General features: G+C 43.6%; 1 protein-coding gene across 1 annotated transcript in view; it reads right to left on the bottom strand.

The window, feature by feature from the left end:
- CHN2 (chimerin 2) overlaps positions 1 to 12,973 on the bottom strand; it is a 157,029-nt gene extending 144,056 nt beyond the window's left edge. The window contains exon 1 of the mRNA XM_014894045.2: positions 12,672 to 12,973. Within this exon, the coding sequence (XP_014749531.1) occupies positions 12,672 to 12,720 (49 nt within the window). The 5' untranslated portion in view covers positions 12,721 to 12,973. The remainder of the gene's footprint in view (positions 1 to 12,671) is intronic.
- Positions 12,974 to 14,483: the final 1,510 nt, after the last annotated feature.

The following is a 14,483-nucleotide window of genomic DNA, read 5'->3' as shown; positions in this document are numbered from 1 at the left end:
AACTCATTCCTGCTTGACATCGCACCGAGTAAGTATCTGCAAGCAAGATAAACATATTCATAGTGGGAAAAAAAATCTGTTAAAATAAAATATGCAAATGCTTTCAGGCTTGCATGTCGTTGATATTTTGGAAAGGTTTTGTGCGCCCACGATGTTTCTCCTTTCAAGGATGGTAGGGGACATGTCCAAATCGTTACCTCAGCAGCTGCTATTCCAAATGGTGCTCCACAGCCCCAGAAATGAACAGCACCAACTTCTTTAAGTATGGAGCAGTGAATAAATCTGTTCTGAAATGTTTACTCTGGAACAGGCTGATCATCAAGGATGCGGAAAGTCAGCACCAGACTAAGTAACTGTTAGCACATAAATCCAGGATAACACTGGTCATGTCATTGACATTTCTTGCAGTTACTTAACTGGTTTAAGCCTAAGTCTACCTAATCCCAAGCCTAAGCATAGAAAAGCTTTACATCTAGGGGAAGACAGTACATATGAGAAAGGAGGAACAAACAAAAAGAAATCTATCTAAATTTTACTGACACAAAGCATTTTGTAAACTGATTTAATAAAAAGAACCAAAAATGTGTAAGACAAATTAGGACACCCTATTAAATAAAACCAAAATAAGGTAAACTATATGAATGGGGGAATCCTTTATATGAGGTAAAGTTCCCAATGAGGTCCAAGGAGGGACCACAATTCATTCACTGATGAAAAAAGCATGTTTCCTGATGAATCTTCCATTTTTATTCTATTTAGACTTTAATTTTATTCATGATAGTTGTTGAGTGGTTCTATTTTTCTGCCTAATTTCTTCCCAGTTGTGAAACAGGTGCTGTGAAGATTAGTTAAGTATTTACAGGGTGATGAAAAAAAGAGTTTTTAAAGAAATCCTGCTGTTAACCAGGCTTTTAATTATATATTATAGTATTTCCAGTACTTTTGAAGTTAATATACTTCCTACAAACCCTAGACAGTGATGGAGTTTCCTTCTATAAAACACATCCCTTTCAGACAAATTTATGTACACTTATGCTTTCTAGATGCTTTGGATGCTTTCAATCAATACACTACTGCCAGGAGTCAGTGTGCCATTTTCTGAAGCTGCTTAAGAGGTGGAGCTGAAAGCCTTTTCCTGTAAAGTGAAAGTAAATTACACTACTCAATTACACTTACAATCATTTTATATTGGATTTTTTCTTACTTAATTTTGGAAAAGTCTATTTTCATAAGCTTATTATGCATATTGATAAGTCAAATAAATTCTTTTTTAAAAAATCAACCTGAACCAGACTCTCCCTCATTTTCATCACTTAGGCTACAGTACTTGCCAATAACTGTGAATAATATAAATTTTAAATTACACTTTTCAGTGAATGTATTTATTACTGTCACATCTGAGCAAGAGGAAGAAATGGTAATACCAAGTGATGACACACACTCATCAAACCAAAAGAGATCAAAAGATCTAAAACAAACACAAGACAGAAAAGGTTTTCCACGAGCCAAAGTTCTCTGCAGTGTCTCTTTAGAGACAATGTGCCTCCTTCTTCTGAGTTAACAGAATTAAAGGAGAAATGGCTCGTGGGGGGTGGGGAGCAAATTCCTGCTGTTTTCTTAAACATTCTCATTCCTTTTAGTTCCTCAAACATACACACACATTTTGATACATGTCATTAGCAAAAGTGTGTCGTTTTGACTGTAGTTTACACACACTATCCTCATACTCCTATCATTTTTCAAGTTACAAGATTTTTGCTCTCCCAACAGGAGTTTTTTCTATATTTATACAGCTACCAACTTCTCGGTGGCTTTTTCATCTGATTTCTATATAAATGTATTGTCAGCATAAATGATACAGTAGTAATTATAATATCCTATTCAACAACACTCAGCAAAGTAGACCTCCAGCACTGACTGCACCTCTCACATGCCTATGAACACTTCTAACTAATAATGACATGCTTTGTTTAGCAAGGTTTTACTCTGATATTAATCATCTTTATCTTCATTTAATCCTTTTACAGTTAAACCATCATATGATCAGCTCCTGGGCTAAACAACACAAAACTAAATAGAAGCAGAAAAAAACACCCTTAAAAATGGCAGGTTCAGTTTTAAATTTCTGATGCCAAGAATGCATTCTGTCTCTGAAAAAAAGGGAATAATGAGCTTCCAAGAATATATCTAGCAGAAAGGAAAATGAAAGATTAGAAGCCTAGTGTTACTCAACAAATGAGTACAATTAATGCTGTATTTCTACACCTTTTAAGTCAATGACCTACATCACTATAATATAACTGAACAATGTTCAGGAATAGCTGTTCCAGAATAACTATTCCATAATATTTCCATGTCTGAAAATATTTTTTTTAAGTATAGCTCTTACAACCTTTTTTCAAAATAGTTTTAATGTGCAAACAAGCCCATAAATAACCTTGCCATATTTTGTGTGCTAGACGAAATCACCCACTATGTGTTGATTTCTTAAGTTGCCATTCTTAAAGATTTACTGTTACATTAATCATTAAAAATAATATGCTTCACTCTGGTTTTGCACTTACACTTCATTTCTTCAAGCTTATTTTTAAAATCAATGGTATAAGGCAATTTAATGGACTTGGGAGGAGAGTTTCATGGGTTTTCTTTCTTGGAGCTTATTGAAGGAACTAATCCATCAATTCTGAAAGGAAATAAAACAACTTTTTAGCAGTGTGCAAAAGCACTGGCCAGCAACAGCGCACCTGGAAAACCTCATGTATTCACAATACTTCTTCAAATGCAGGAAAAAGCACTCAAACTGCTCTAGGGAAAGCCACCACAGTGGTCACTCCAGGCACCCTGTGGACGGAAATGCAGCTCTTGGAGAGTTCCATAAAACTGAAACTACATATCATAGAAATGCTCTTGCATCACATGTGTACCTAAAATGCTACCACAGCACAGGACAATTCTTCCTTTGACAGTCACCTGTTGGTTCAGTTGGAAGAAAAGGGGCTATAACCTAAGTTTTTGTGGCCAGGGACTGATGCTCTGCCTTAGAGCTCATCCGTTTGTGTGCTCACTCAGAAACACCAGGTAAGGCCCTGAACCCACCATTCAACATTTCATATCGAGCTTCCCCTCTCCCATGCTTAGGTGTACTCATCTACTACCAAAATGACCAGCAATTCTACATTAAAAAAACATACATTCCCACCCTGGTAAATAACATGGGCTGATACAGTAACCTGCTTTTTAAAGACAGTTCAGGATCCTGATTCTTCTTTCTGTACAACCAAAATAAAAACATCTATTATTTTTGTCTACCTAACTTTGTGAATACTCACCAATGTAACTGCATCCTCTAGCTAACTTTATTTCTCAATGGCTTACTGACTTAAAGCTGTTTCTAGTGTGATAATGGAACAGGGAAAAAAAGCACGCCTGCCAGTCACTATTTCCATGGCTTAATATATCTTCCAGCCTTAAATTTCATCCATGACAGTCAGCTCTATTTCATTATTTATAGTTATCTCTAAACTTAAGCATAATTTCCAACATACACCAATACATTAGAGATGAAGGAGCATGAGGAAGCTTAGAATTGAAATTTGTCTATCCATTTTTTGTTAAGACATCAAAGGGTTCAATATTTTTTCAGTAAATACATTTGTCAACATGAAACATTCTAACTACATGCTTCAGATTGCAAAATAAAACAAATAGAGAGCTATCACATCATGATGCTAAAAGCTGTCCATCATCTTGGTTTGCCTGGCAGAAGATCAGGAGTTATGGAGGGCATGCTCCCTCAAGAAGCAGGTATTTATAGAAATTACATATAAGTCTTTACATAATCCTGGGAAATTCATCACCAATGAACTGACATGTTTTATATATATATATATATAGAATATAATATAAATCAATTGAATCGTAAATAAGTTGTGTACTTGGTTGAGGGGAGTTTTACCACATAGCTTATAATAATTTGTCCCATCATAACAGCAGATGCTACTTTAATGGAAACTGCATAAAAATACTCAGAAAAGCAGCTACCCCATCCAGTAGCTGCTGATTTACTAACTCGTTGAAGTGGGAACAGAAGGGACCAAGCAGCTTGAAGGGTCAGGACTTAACACCTTGTCTTCATAAAGGGTTTTTCATTAACAAACCAAATCTTCTACAAATAATTAATTTAGCTTTATTACACTTCCATGCATTACAAAAATTTGATTGCAACATTCAGGTTTTTTGTAAAGCCCTAAATCTTGGAGCTTTGAGGAACCTTATATGAAAAATTCTGCTCTAGCTCTTAAAAGTTCATTAATTGCTAGCCTTAATACTGGAATCAGAAAGAATGAAATGTGATCCAGCTGTAGCTGGATCATAAATCCAGCTGGTTCATGCATTCACAAGGCGAGGGAGAAGAGGGAAAAAGCCTTTCAATCAAAAGAAGAACGGGAGCTTGAGACAAATTTATATACTTTTCAATACAGCACATGATTAGTAAGATTTTCCTATCAGGTCTCCTTGTAACACAGGTGCAGGTTTTGGTTTTGTTTTTAACCTGCACATCATAACGTCAGCATTCCGTATTTTAAACTCACCCCCATTTTTTCCTCTCTTTTAGGAGCCCTTGGCTTTAGAACTCAGGACCCAGAAGTAAAGGTGTGCTGATTCAGCAGCAGTAACTCTACCAGCCCGACAGATAAGAACGGCAATGACAGGTCAGATCAGTAGATTACCTCCCACTGTGACTATCAGTGGATACATAAGGAAGTGCTAAAGAATACAGCAGCTTTATAGCCTACATATTTCACCAGCTTCCCAGCTTACATACAGCTCAGGGACTCCAGGCAGAGCTGGTATCATTGTGCCTAACAGCAGTAGATGGATCTTTTCTCCTGCAAAGTTATCTAAATGTGCTAACAGCCCAGGTCAGCCACCAGCATCTCTAATTTTCCTAAGAGGTTCACAGTTAATGTGAGTCTCTGTTCTAGGGAGTGCCTAACCCTCAGCGCCTGGGCAGGAGAGGATACGATTTGCTATTAAGTTATACATGCTTACACACACTGTAACTGCTTAAAAATGGGACATACAAAGGCTGGCACTGTCTGTGCAGCCACAGCACTGTGGAATGTGCCAAAATATTACACTGCTACATGTACAGAGAGGTAGGGTTCAGCCACACAAAAATCGCCACTCAACTGGCTTTAACAGCAACCATATCAATGCCTTGGAGAAGCTGAAAATCGAGAATTTTATGTGTTTCTCATGAAATTGAGTGTCTGGGTGTCTCATGATCCCCCCCATCCTGTCCTCTTTCCTTTGGAGCAATCTCATTTAGTTTATTGCGGAATTAAGATGGAACCAGTGCAGGTTCACACAGCAGAAAAATATGACAGCAGGTATCCATGACTTTTGATGGCAAACTTAATGCTGAGAGAGCTCTTAGGCTTCTTTTGCTTTTGACCACAGCACACGTCCTCTGGCACACAGCACACTGCTGGAGGAGAGCTACTTCTCCAGGGAACTTCTGCTTGCCTTTGCAATGGCTGTGCCCCATATACCTGTACGTGATGCATACTTGTCATTTTTTTCCTTGCCAGACATGAAGCCAAACATTGAACCAATTGATCTGTCAAGATAAGACAAATTTTTTGCAATTAAGCATCTGCTCAACAACTGAGCTGCATTTACAAACTGAGGTCTCCATCTCTTCTAACATCCATTTTAGTTCCGTGATGAAATAAAAAGTGTAACACCACAAACACGCCACTTTATCTAAAAGCTACAAGTGATGTTTAAGCAGCCAGCAAGAAGATGAGAAGGAAGGAGAGGAGTAGCTACATGACAACCTTGTAAGAAGAAACTGAGAAATGTGATTTGACACACAGGTCACAGTACGTCATTTATGGATGATAAGAAAGTGTCCACCTTGTACTTTCTACACTGTGGTGCAGTAATAGCACCACACTGGAACCACCTTTCCTCTGTGGAATTGGACTGCCTGATAAAGATATCCTCAGAACAGATGTCTTATTTACTGATTCTTTCGTGATGACCTTGATCAATAATACCAGAAGCAAGACATGTGATACTTGTATAGTCTTCTGAATTTTAAAAACCCTTTAACCTCGCCTTACCTTACTAAATACATCAGCCTGCACTGTCAAGTTTCACTGGCAAACTTTGCACTGTGTTAATGTTATGAGAGTGTTATTGCAACACTGGTTTCCTTCTGCAGTGATACACTCACCCTCCAGCCCTGGGATTTGGACTATTGCTGAGTAAAAAAGGGTGATGAAACAATTATTGGTGAATTCTGCATGATTCATAGTTGGTAATAACCACCTCCAAATGCAACATTCAAATTTACATTCTCATAATCAAAGGTCAGAAAAAGACAGCAAGAATGGGTCATTATTCATAGCAGTTAAAACTATCCTTTTACACCAGATACTGTATTAATTCTTAGACAAACTGTGACTACACCTGTAAAAATGTGATATATAGAGAATTACAGATTTATAGCTTCTTGTATAAATCCTGCTACATTTCCCTGCAACAAAAGATTTTTCATGCAATATTAATGTGCCATTCCCTAACACAGAGTTCTCCAAATATTTAATCTCCTCAGTATCTCTTCCTTTGGTAGAAGAGAACAAGTGACAACAGACTGGCTCCCCAGCATGGTAACAGCTTCTGCCAGCATTCAATGTTGTAAGTGAGGCCAATCCAGCCAGTACTGCCCTTTAGCCAAAGGTATGTATATAAACAAATCAACTTTGAAAAATGATTTTTTTTTTCTAAAACCCCAGGTTTAAGACTTACCTGTGTACCACAGTAGCCGAATTATTATGATTTCAGATAAAACATTATGGATATGGGGGTACTAGAGGCCTCATTATAACACTCACCAATGTAAAAATATTCCTGCCTACAATCACTCAGCATTTGGCATATGTAAGCTTCCTTAGAACCATCAAACAGGAGGCAAGAACTCCAACAGAACGGATATCCAAAAAGGTCATCAGCATGACAGCATGAAAGTCTGTTCACCTGATCCTCCACATATGTCTGTAAGACAAGCAGATCCTTAAGAAGAACAAGACTTTTGCTTTACAGAGTATGAGTGCTTATAAGCTAAATTGTGAAGCAGACATGCATTGTACCAGTTTCCAGGCTATTATATTCTCAAATAATCACAGCCTACATGTTCAGTAACTAACTGTTGAATCAATCACTACATCAGAGTGGAGTACTGTGGCATTTTTCCCTTTTGAATTTTTATTATTTTTAATAAGAATGGTGAGTTCTTTGTAATCATCAGATACAAAAGACTTCAGCTTTAATTTAGAGGAAGAACACCCTGGCCAGCAGAAGCTTGGCATGAAGAACAGAAATAAAAAAAACCTAAAACCCTTATTGCCCTTTTAAAAATCAAAAGCACCACCTTATCAGCATAATGACAGCATGATTTCAATAGCTTTCATGTGCCAGTTTCACAACACTATTTCTATCAAATAATTAAGAATAAACATCTATTTTCATTTACTAATCTTTTTCCCAATTAGGATCTCTCTGAATCTCTGTACAATAGTAATTTCATTTCTTCCCACTTGCTTGCATCTTAATTAAAATCGGTCCATGTTGACTTTCATTTTATAATATATCTGCCCATTTCACATCACAGCACCTTCATGACCCCCAGAGAGTCATGAGCCTTTAATATTTTATTTTGACCTTGTTAAGTTACTGGAACCATCAAAGATTTTTCTTCTTCCCTTGATAAGCACTTTTTAATCCTTCTCAGAATGTAGAGGGTGTGTAAAAACTCATAGTTGATAACTGTGCTTTCTTTAAACAACTCATGCCCATTTATTTAAAAAAAAATCCAACAATTCGCTGCCTTTAAATTTTAATGCAAGTAATAGTTTATGAACCATAAACTTAATTATTAATTAAATAAGCATCACTCCTCAAATTATACTTAAAGGCCTTTTTCTCTGAACTTTGAGATAGAAAAAAAATGTTTGATTTTCAATTAAAAATAACATCAATAATCAGTGACTTTATTTTGTAACAGTCCTCTATATAGTCTCTGAGTTTGCAAAAAGAGGGGGTTGAGGGACAAGCAGCTATCTTTCATTAGAGCAGCGGACACAGCTGAAAAGTAAAAAATGCCCTGACAAAACACAAAGCCGTTCTCGGCCTGTAGCAGAAAGCTTGCCTGTGTGTTTTAACTCTACCACCTGCTCTACTGACAGGTATTACTCAAAATGCTTACAGCACACAAAGAAGCACCAATTCAGACAGGAAGAAGAAAGGTGCCAAGATATCCCTTCAGCCGAACACCTGCAAACTTGTCTCTGGAGCTCAGAGAAGAAACAAAAGACTGCGTAGGTACACTGGCACGTATATTTACATATTTGCCTTGGGTTCTCACCCAAATTCTTGCAGTGTTACCATTCTCACAGCACAGGCTCAGGCTCATGCAAAGGTTTTGGCACAGCCTGAGTCCTGCTGTCAGAGGCAGCCTGATCACACATTATCGTTTATCAGGCTGGTATTTGCATTTACCTTCGGCGTGGACCCTTACCTGACAGACAGCCCAAGCTATCTAACCCATCACTTGCCACAGGGAGGGTATAAGACTTCCCTGGTATAAGACCTCTGGTATAAGACTTCTCAAGCAGAATTTAAAAGCCAGCTGGCATTTATAGCCACTTTGTACTAACTTTGGATGGCACAACTGCACAAAGAAGTACAGTGCCTAGAAATACCACTGCACTGAGCCTAGGTGGGAAACACCCTGCATTTGTTGCTTCTTTGAGAAGTAAAGCAGGCACAGACACAAAGGTCTCTTCACTCAAGCTTCTATTTACATTCCAGAAAGTCGAGTCTCAAGTTCATCAGATCTGTATAATCAGTATTTGGCTACTGGGTGGAGGAAACTGGAGGCAGCTAGTGACAAAGTGGAAGAGGTGGATTGCTTGCCAGGAAAAAGCCAAGAAGTTTCAGCAAAAGTAAAAAAGTTTTAAAAAGAAAGATTTTAATGAGTGAGAATAAAGGTCAATACTAAGATGGGCGCTGGCAAGGGAATGTCTATTTTAAGGAGACTGCAGCATGAAGGAGAGTATAAAAACATGCATAGTTTTCTTCAGAGGATAGGAGAGAAAGAAAAGATGCTGCTTGCAGTTAAATCAGCACTTCATCTAGGGAGAAGAGCAAAATTTAGGGGTTTGCAATGAATACAGCTAATAGATCACCTGGGTATATGTTAAAAAAGAGATTACAGGAAAGTAAAGTGGAATTCCCAGTGGAAGTAATTATAATTTCAACTTTTTATACCATGTGCAGATTTATCCAAGGTCCAAAGAAGAATACCTAATGCAATTGATTACCATGCCCCCTTCTTCTCCCAGCATATTACCCTTATTTCTCCCCCAGCCACTTCAAACACAACAGCTGGTGGTCAGAGCAGCTTAACTTCTGTTACCAAAAGCAGAGAGCTTGAAGAACAAATACAGAACAAATACCCATGGCTCTCCTGTAGATTTTGTTACAGTGAGGGCCAGCTTACTGAAAAAAGTCCTTCATAGGCTTCTGTCAGATGGGGCCTGTAACAAGAATCTAATATTATTGAACCTATACTTAGCAGCCTCACAGTAGCTCTTGACATGAGTACACAGACCACAGACACAACCTCTGAAGTAGGGACTGATCCTCCAGGTGTGAAATCAAGGGAGCAACAGCCTCCTAAGTACGAATATTTGTTTTACCATTAGTGGATAGCTGAAGTCATAGCTCTCCAGGCATGTTAGCTCCCCATCTGTACAACAGCTTACAGCTCACCACCCTGCCATGACATTGGTAGTGCTTATAAAAAACCACTCCAGAACAGAACCAGATTCTGACCTTTAATGTAGACACAAGTTCAAGTGAAGAAAATCCCATTTGTACATTTATAGAAATATAAGTGGGCAAGAAGACTATCTACACCATAAAATTCTTGGGCTGCTTCCTCACAATAAATATATTTGAACTGTTTAACTTTCTCATTGACACGAATTGGCAGGAATTGAAACAGAAATGCCACATGACAAATGGTCACTTGTAGTAACACATTCTTGAGCTTTGGCAGCATTTGTAAGTAGTGGTAGAGCTGAGCTCTGCAGTGTAGTGTTCTGCTATCAACCTCACACTTTACTTCCTTTTTCTATTAGTAGAATGTACTGTGGAAGTATAACTTCCCCTCTTCTGTGGAATAGAAATAATTATACGATTTAGAAATCTTCATATTGGCATATTAAGCATACATATAAATTCTACCAAATTAAATTTTAAGGCATGAGTGTTTGCTTAGACGATATAAACAAAATGCTGTAAGACTTGCTGAGTTCTGAGAACTTAAACCACAGCCAGTCAGAATACAGCTGCACATAGTCAGATATGGTGTGTCTGCTAATATTGGCAACTCTATCATGTTGCAGCAAATTTAACTGCTGGTTAGTATACGCATAGAAAAATATAGATTGAATAAACTGGAACAAAACCAAAAACCGTTCCAAGGTCATAAGTTATGAAAGTCAAGGGCACTCAGTTGCTTTATAGAGTATTTGACAGTAATTATTGGTTGTCCTGCTGTGGCACCTAAGGGCCCCAGGCACGGGCCAAGGCTCAGCTGTGCTCATGCTTGCAAAAATACAAAACAAAAGATAAACCACAAACTGTTGTAGGCCATAGCTAAGGGCTTCATACAAAGCAGGGTACTGTCAAGTGTCAACTCCTGATGTACATCTTTTAATGAAGTATATCAAAACTCTAGATCTCAGTTCCTCGGCTGCATGTTAGTTTTGGCACTAGATTTACCTGGTGAGCAGGAAGCCACCTGGAGCTGGATGACATCAACTGCTCACTCCAAGGATGTACCTGAACTCCCACTCTTCCTTGCATTTCCGGCATTTGAGCCAACACTGCAGGGGATGCACCTCTCTCAATTCACAGACAGATCCTGAAGCCCAGATTTAGTAAAACCAGAGGGGATTCAGAGGTATGAGTTCAGTATCCTTCCACAGACACTGGAGCAGTATGCAAGGAAAGATCATGAGATTCATGGAGCAAGTGAGCTACACACCTTCTCCAAGCTGGGGACGTGCTTCTGCAGCTCAATGGTTAAAGCACCAAAGAAGAGAGTCACAGGTTCCAGTCTGGGCTTTTAAAGTTTTTTCTGGTTTTATCACATAACTTAGATGTAAAAATATACAAATGATGTGTAAAATAAAACCACATTGCCCAAATGAGTACCTTCACTAATAAGCCATAAAGTTGGCTGGACTCATGCTTATTTTCATTCTGGTCTTGCAACTCTTGCATCGTGAATGTGAACACAAGGCAGAATTTCTCGTGCCTACTTTTTTCAGGTACTTTCAAGTTAAGGTAATAAGGGCTCACAATGCTTGTGTTTTTTTGTTAAAACTGTTTAAATAAATGTTTTTAGGATCTAGTTCCTTCTTTGAATCTGCTTGTAAGTGTTGAACATTGGCACAGTGGCATAGAATATGTTGTGTAAGTTACATATATTATCTTTAAAAAAAACATAGTTGCTCATTGGCCTTTACATTTATTTATATTTTGCTAGAGTTGTACTGATAGTCAGAGGAGCTTGTCTGATGTTCACAGCACATATTGCTATGTTTAAGAAATGCTCTTAAAAATCTCAGTCTGGCACCTCAAATAAAACACTGAGTCACAAGTCCGTTGAACCCCTAAGTTGTTCATGCTTCTATTTACTCCTTCAGCCCACTGAAATGCCAGGATGTTACCTTGCTCTCAGCCAGTTTCTTAAATATTATAGTAACTGCTCGTGAGCTAAACAGCAGGCAATGATACTCTTGGATCACTGCTTCCAATTTCAGGTTGCCTCGGTTAAAAAGACACCGTAACTTTTCTGCCTTCCTGCGGGTCTGCAGCGCAGCCAGCCCCCCACCGTGAGCGGGGCAGAGCTCCGCGCCGCACCGCCTGCCACCCAGCACCCCCAAAACCCAGAGCAGGCACAAGCTCCGCACACCCGCGGCCGAAACCCTGGGGCAGTCCGTCACCTGCAGCATGCGTAATCTGGATCGGGAATTTAATTGTTCCTAGTCCTGTAGAAGTACTGAAAACGCGAGGTGTGCCGTAACACCCACCAAGTGGCACGCCTGGCAACCCCCGCCCGCCCCAGAGCACCACGACGCGCCGGGGCGCGATAGGGAGCCGGTCCCGTAGCGCGGGGACCACGGCAGAGGATGCGCGCTGGTCTTTGAATGCCCTCCTCACCCCGAGCCCTGCGGCGGGAGCTCCCGGTAACGCGCAGGGCGCGCCCCTTCCCGAGCCAGGAGGGATGCTGCTCTCCCGGCGAGGGAGCCGGACGCGGGGCTCCCCTCTCCCTCACCCCACACAAAGGCACGGCAGGCGAAACGGCCCCGCCGCGCTTCCCCCGTCCCGGCTTCCCCCTTCGGTGCCGCCTGAGGGACAGCCGGCCCCGGGCAGGGGCATCGCCGTCCCGGGGGAGCGCCCGCCCGGGGCTCGGGGAGCGCCTGCCGCGGTCGGGGCGAGCGGGACGGCGAGGCGCTCTGCAGACAGGTAGCTCCCTGCTAAAATGGAGGGAGGGGAGAAATGCGGCGCTCGCTGGAGAAACTTACCGGAGGAAACCGACGAGCCGGACAAACTGGAGTTACTGGATGCGGCCATGGTTCCTCCTCCTCGCCCCTTAGCTGCGAGCCCCGCGTCGGCCCCCGCTGCTGTCCGGCCGCCGCTGCCACCAGCCCATCGCAAAGTGCCGGAGCCGCCCCGCGCCGAGCCGCCGCCGCAGCCCGGGCTCGGCTCCCCGCGCCGCCGGGGAGCAGGAGGCGGCGGCGACCCGCCGAGGCCGCTCTCCGGGGCTGGGCGAAGCCGCTCGGCAGGTCAGGCGAAGGGCCCCGCGGCGCTTCCAGCGCCTCTCTCCGCCCTGGGGAGCAGGGCTTACCTTGTGACGGGGACGCGAGAGCCGCCCTGCCAGCGCCTTCCCTCGCCTCCTCCCTTCCCTTCCCGTCCCTTCCCTTCCCCGCCTCCTCGCGGGCAGCGCTGACAGCCCGCCGGGGGGACCCGCCGCAGCTCCCCGCACGCACACAAAGGAAGCGGCGGCGCTGCCGGCCGGGCTGCCGGCCCCGGCTGAGCGGGCAGGGTGGGTCCCGCTCGGGCGAGCCCCGGCGGCGCGGCAGCCCCGGCGAGCGGCAGCCAAGCCCCTTCCCGGCCGCAGCCGCCTGGCACGGGGCTGGCAGCGAGCGCGGCTCCTGCCATGTGCCGGCCCCGTCCCGGCGGGGCAGCAGCGCCTGTTGAGCGCCTCGGCCGGCGCCCCCTCGGCGGTGCCGCAGTGTGGGCTCCGCGCTCGGCCGCCCCCCTCCCGCCGGGGACCCCCGCCCGCCGGGGACCCCCGCTGCCACGCCGCTGCGGCTGGGGCACGGCTGTGCCCCTCGCCGCCCTTTGTCCGTGTCCTGTCCCCGCGGGCTGCCCTCCGTTCCCGCGGGCCTCTCCCTCCCTCCAAGTAATCTCCCACCTTCGCTTTTTTCCCTTTTCATTTTATTTTTTTCCCTCTCTTCTGACATCCGCTTTTCTTAATAGAAAACCAAGAAAGCAGGCCGACACCAACACGGGGTTTTGCCTTGTCAGGTGCACAGCGAATGCGGGGCCCCGGCCCTGCCACAGTTCGGGTTCGCCCTCCCACGTCCCCCTGCAGCTCTCCTGGCCCCGGAGCTCTGGGGGTACACGGGGGGCGGCTGCCGGCATCCAGCGGGGCATGGACGGTCTGCCCGACCTGCCGGGTCCGCAGCCCTCAGTCTTAATGTGCAGGTGGGAAAAAAGAAGAGCCGAGAAAGCATCACTTGGAGGCTTCCTCCTGTTGACTGCCCTTCTCGTTCCCTTTTCCAGTGTTTTATCGCCAGCCAAAGCTTCCATCTCGCCTTATAAAACGAGGGTGGGAAGGTTACAAGAAGGTGGGCACCCGAGTGGCATGGCACACAGTCTTGCTGGCACGGGATCTGTAAGAAGCTTAAAACCTATTTTCCATGACGCTGATTTATGAAAGCCTTCCATGTTTCGTAACAAGGAGCCTCTAACACAAAGTTACTTTGGGAGCGAGGAAGCGCATTAAAGTTTCTTTGGCAATCTAAGCCTCACCCACCCAGCTACTCCGCGTCCCAAACCAGCGTGCAAACCTCCTGCCCGCTCTGTAACCCGCGCCCAGCCGCTTCCCTTTTCCCGCGGAGCCAAAATGCAGCCCGGGCTCCCTGGAAGGCGCAGCCGGGTCCCGTGTTTTCCTCGGGAAAGCAGGTCCCGAGTCCCCTCTAGCGGCGGAGGCGGCCGCGGCAGCGCTCCCGCCGTGGCGGCTGCCGGGTCCCGCTGCCCCCGCGGGCTCCTGCGGCAGCGCTGGCAGCGCGGCCGAGGCCAGCTGGCTCCTCCGGCTTCTGTTTTGCAAT

This window comes from Sturnus vulgaris, chromosome 1, assembly GCF_052056855.1.
Source record: "Sturnus vulgaris isolate bStuVul1 chromosome 1, bStuVul1.hap1, whole genome shotgun sequence".
Taxonomy (NCBI): Eukaryota; Metazoa; Chordata; class Aves; order Passeriformes; family Sturnidae; genus Sturnus; species Sturnus vulgaris.
This window is presented reverse-complemented; position numbering and strand designations above follow the sequence as displayed.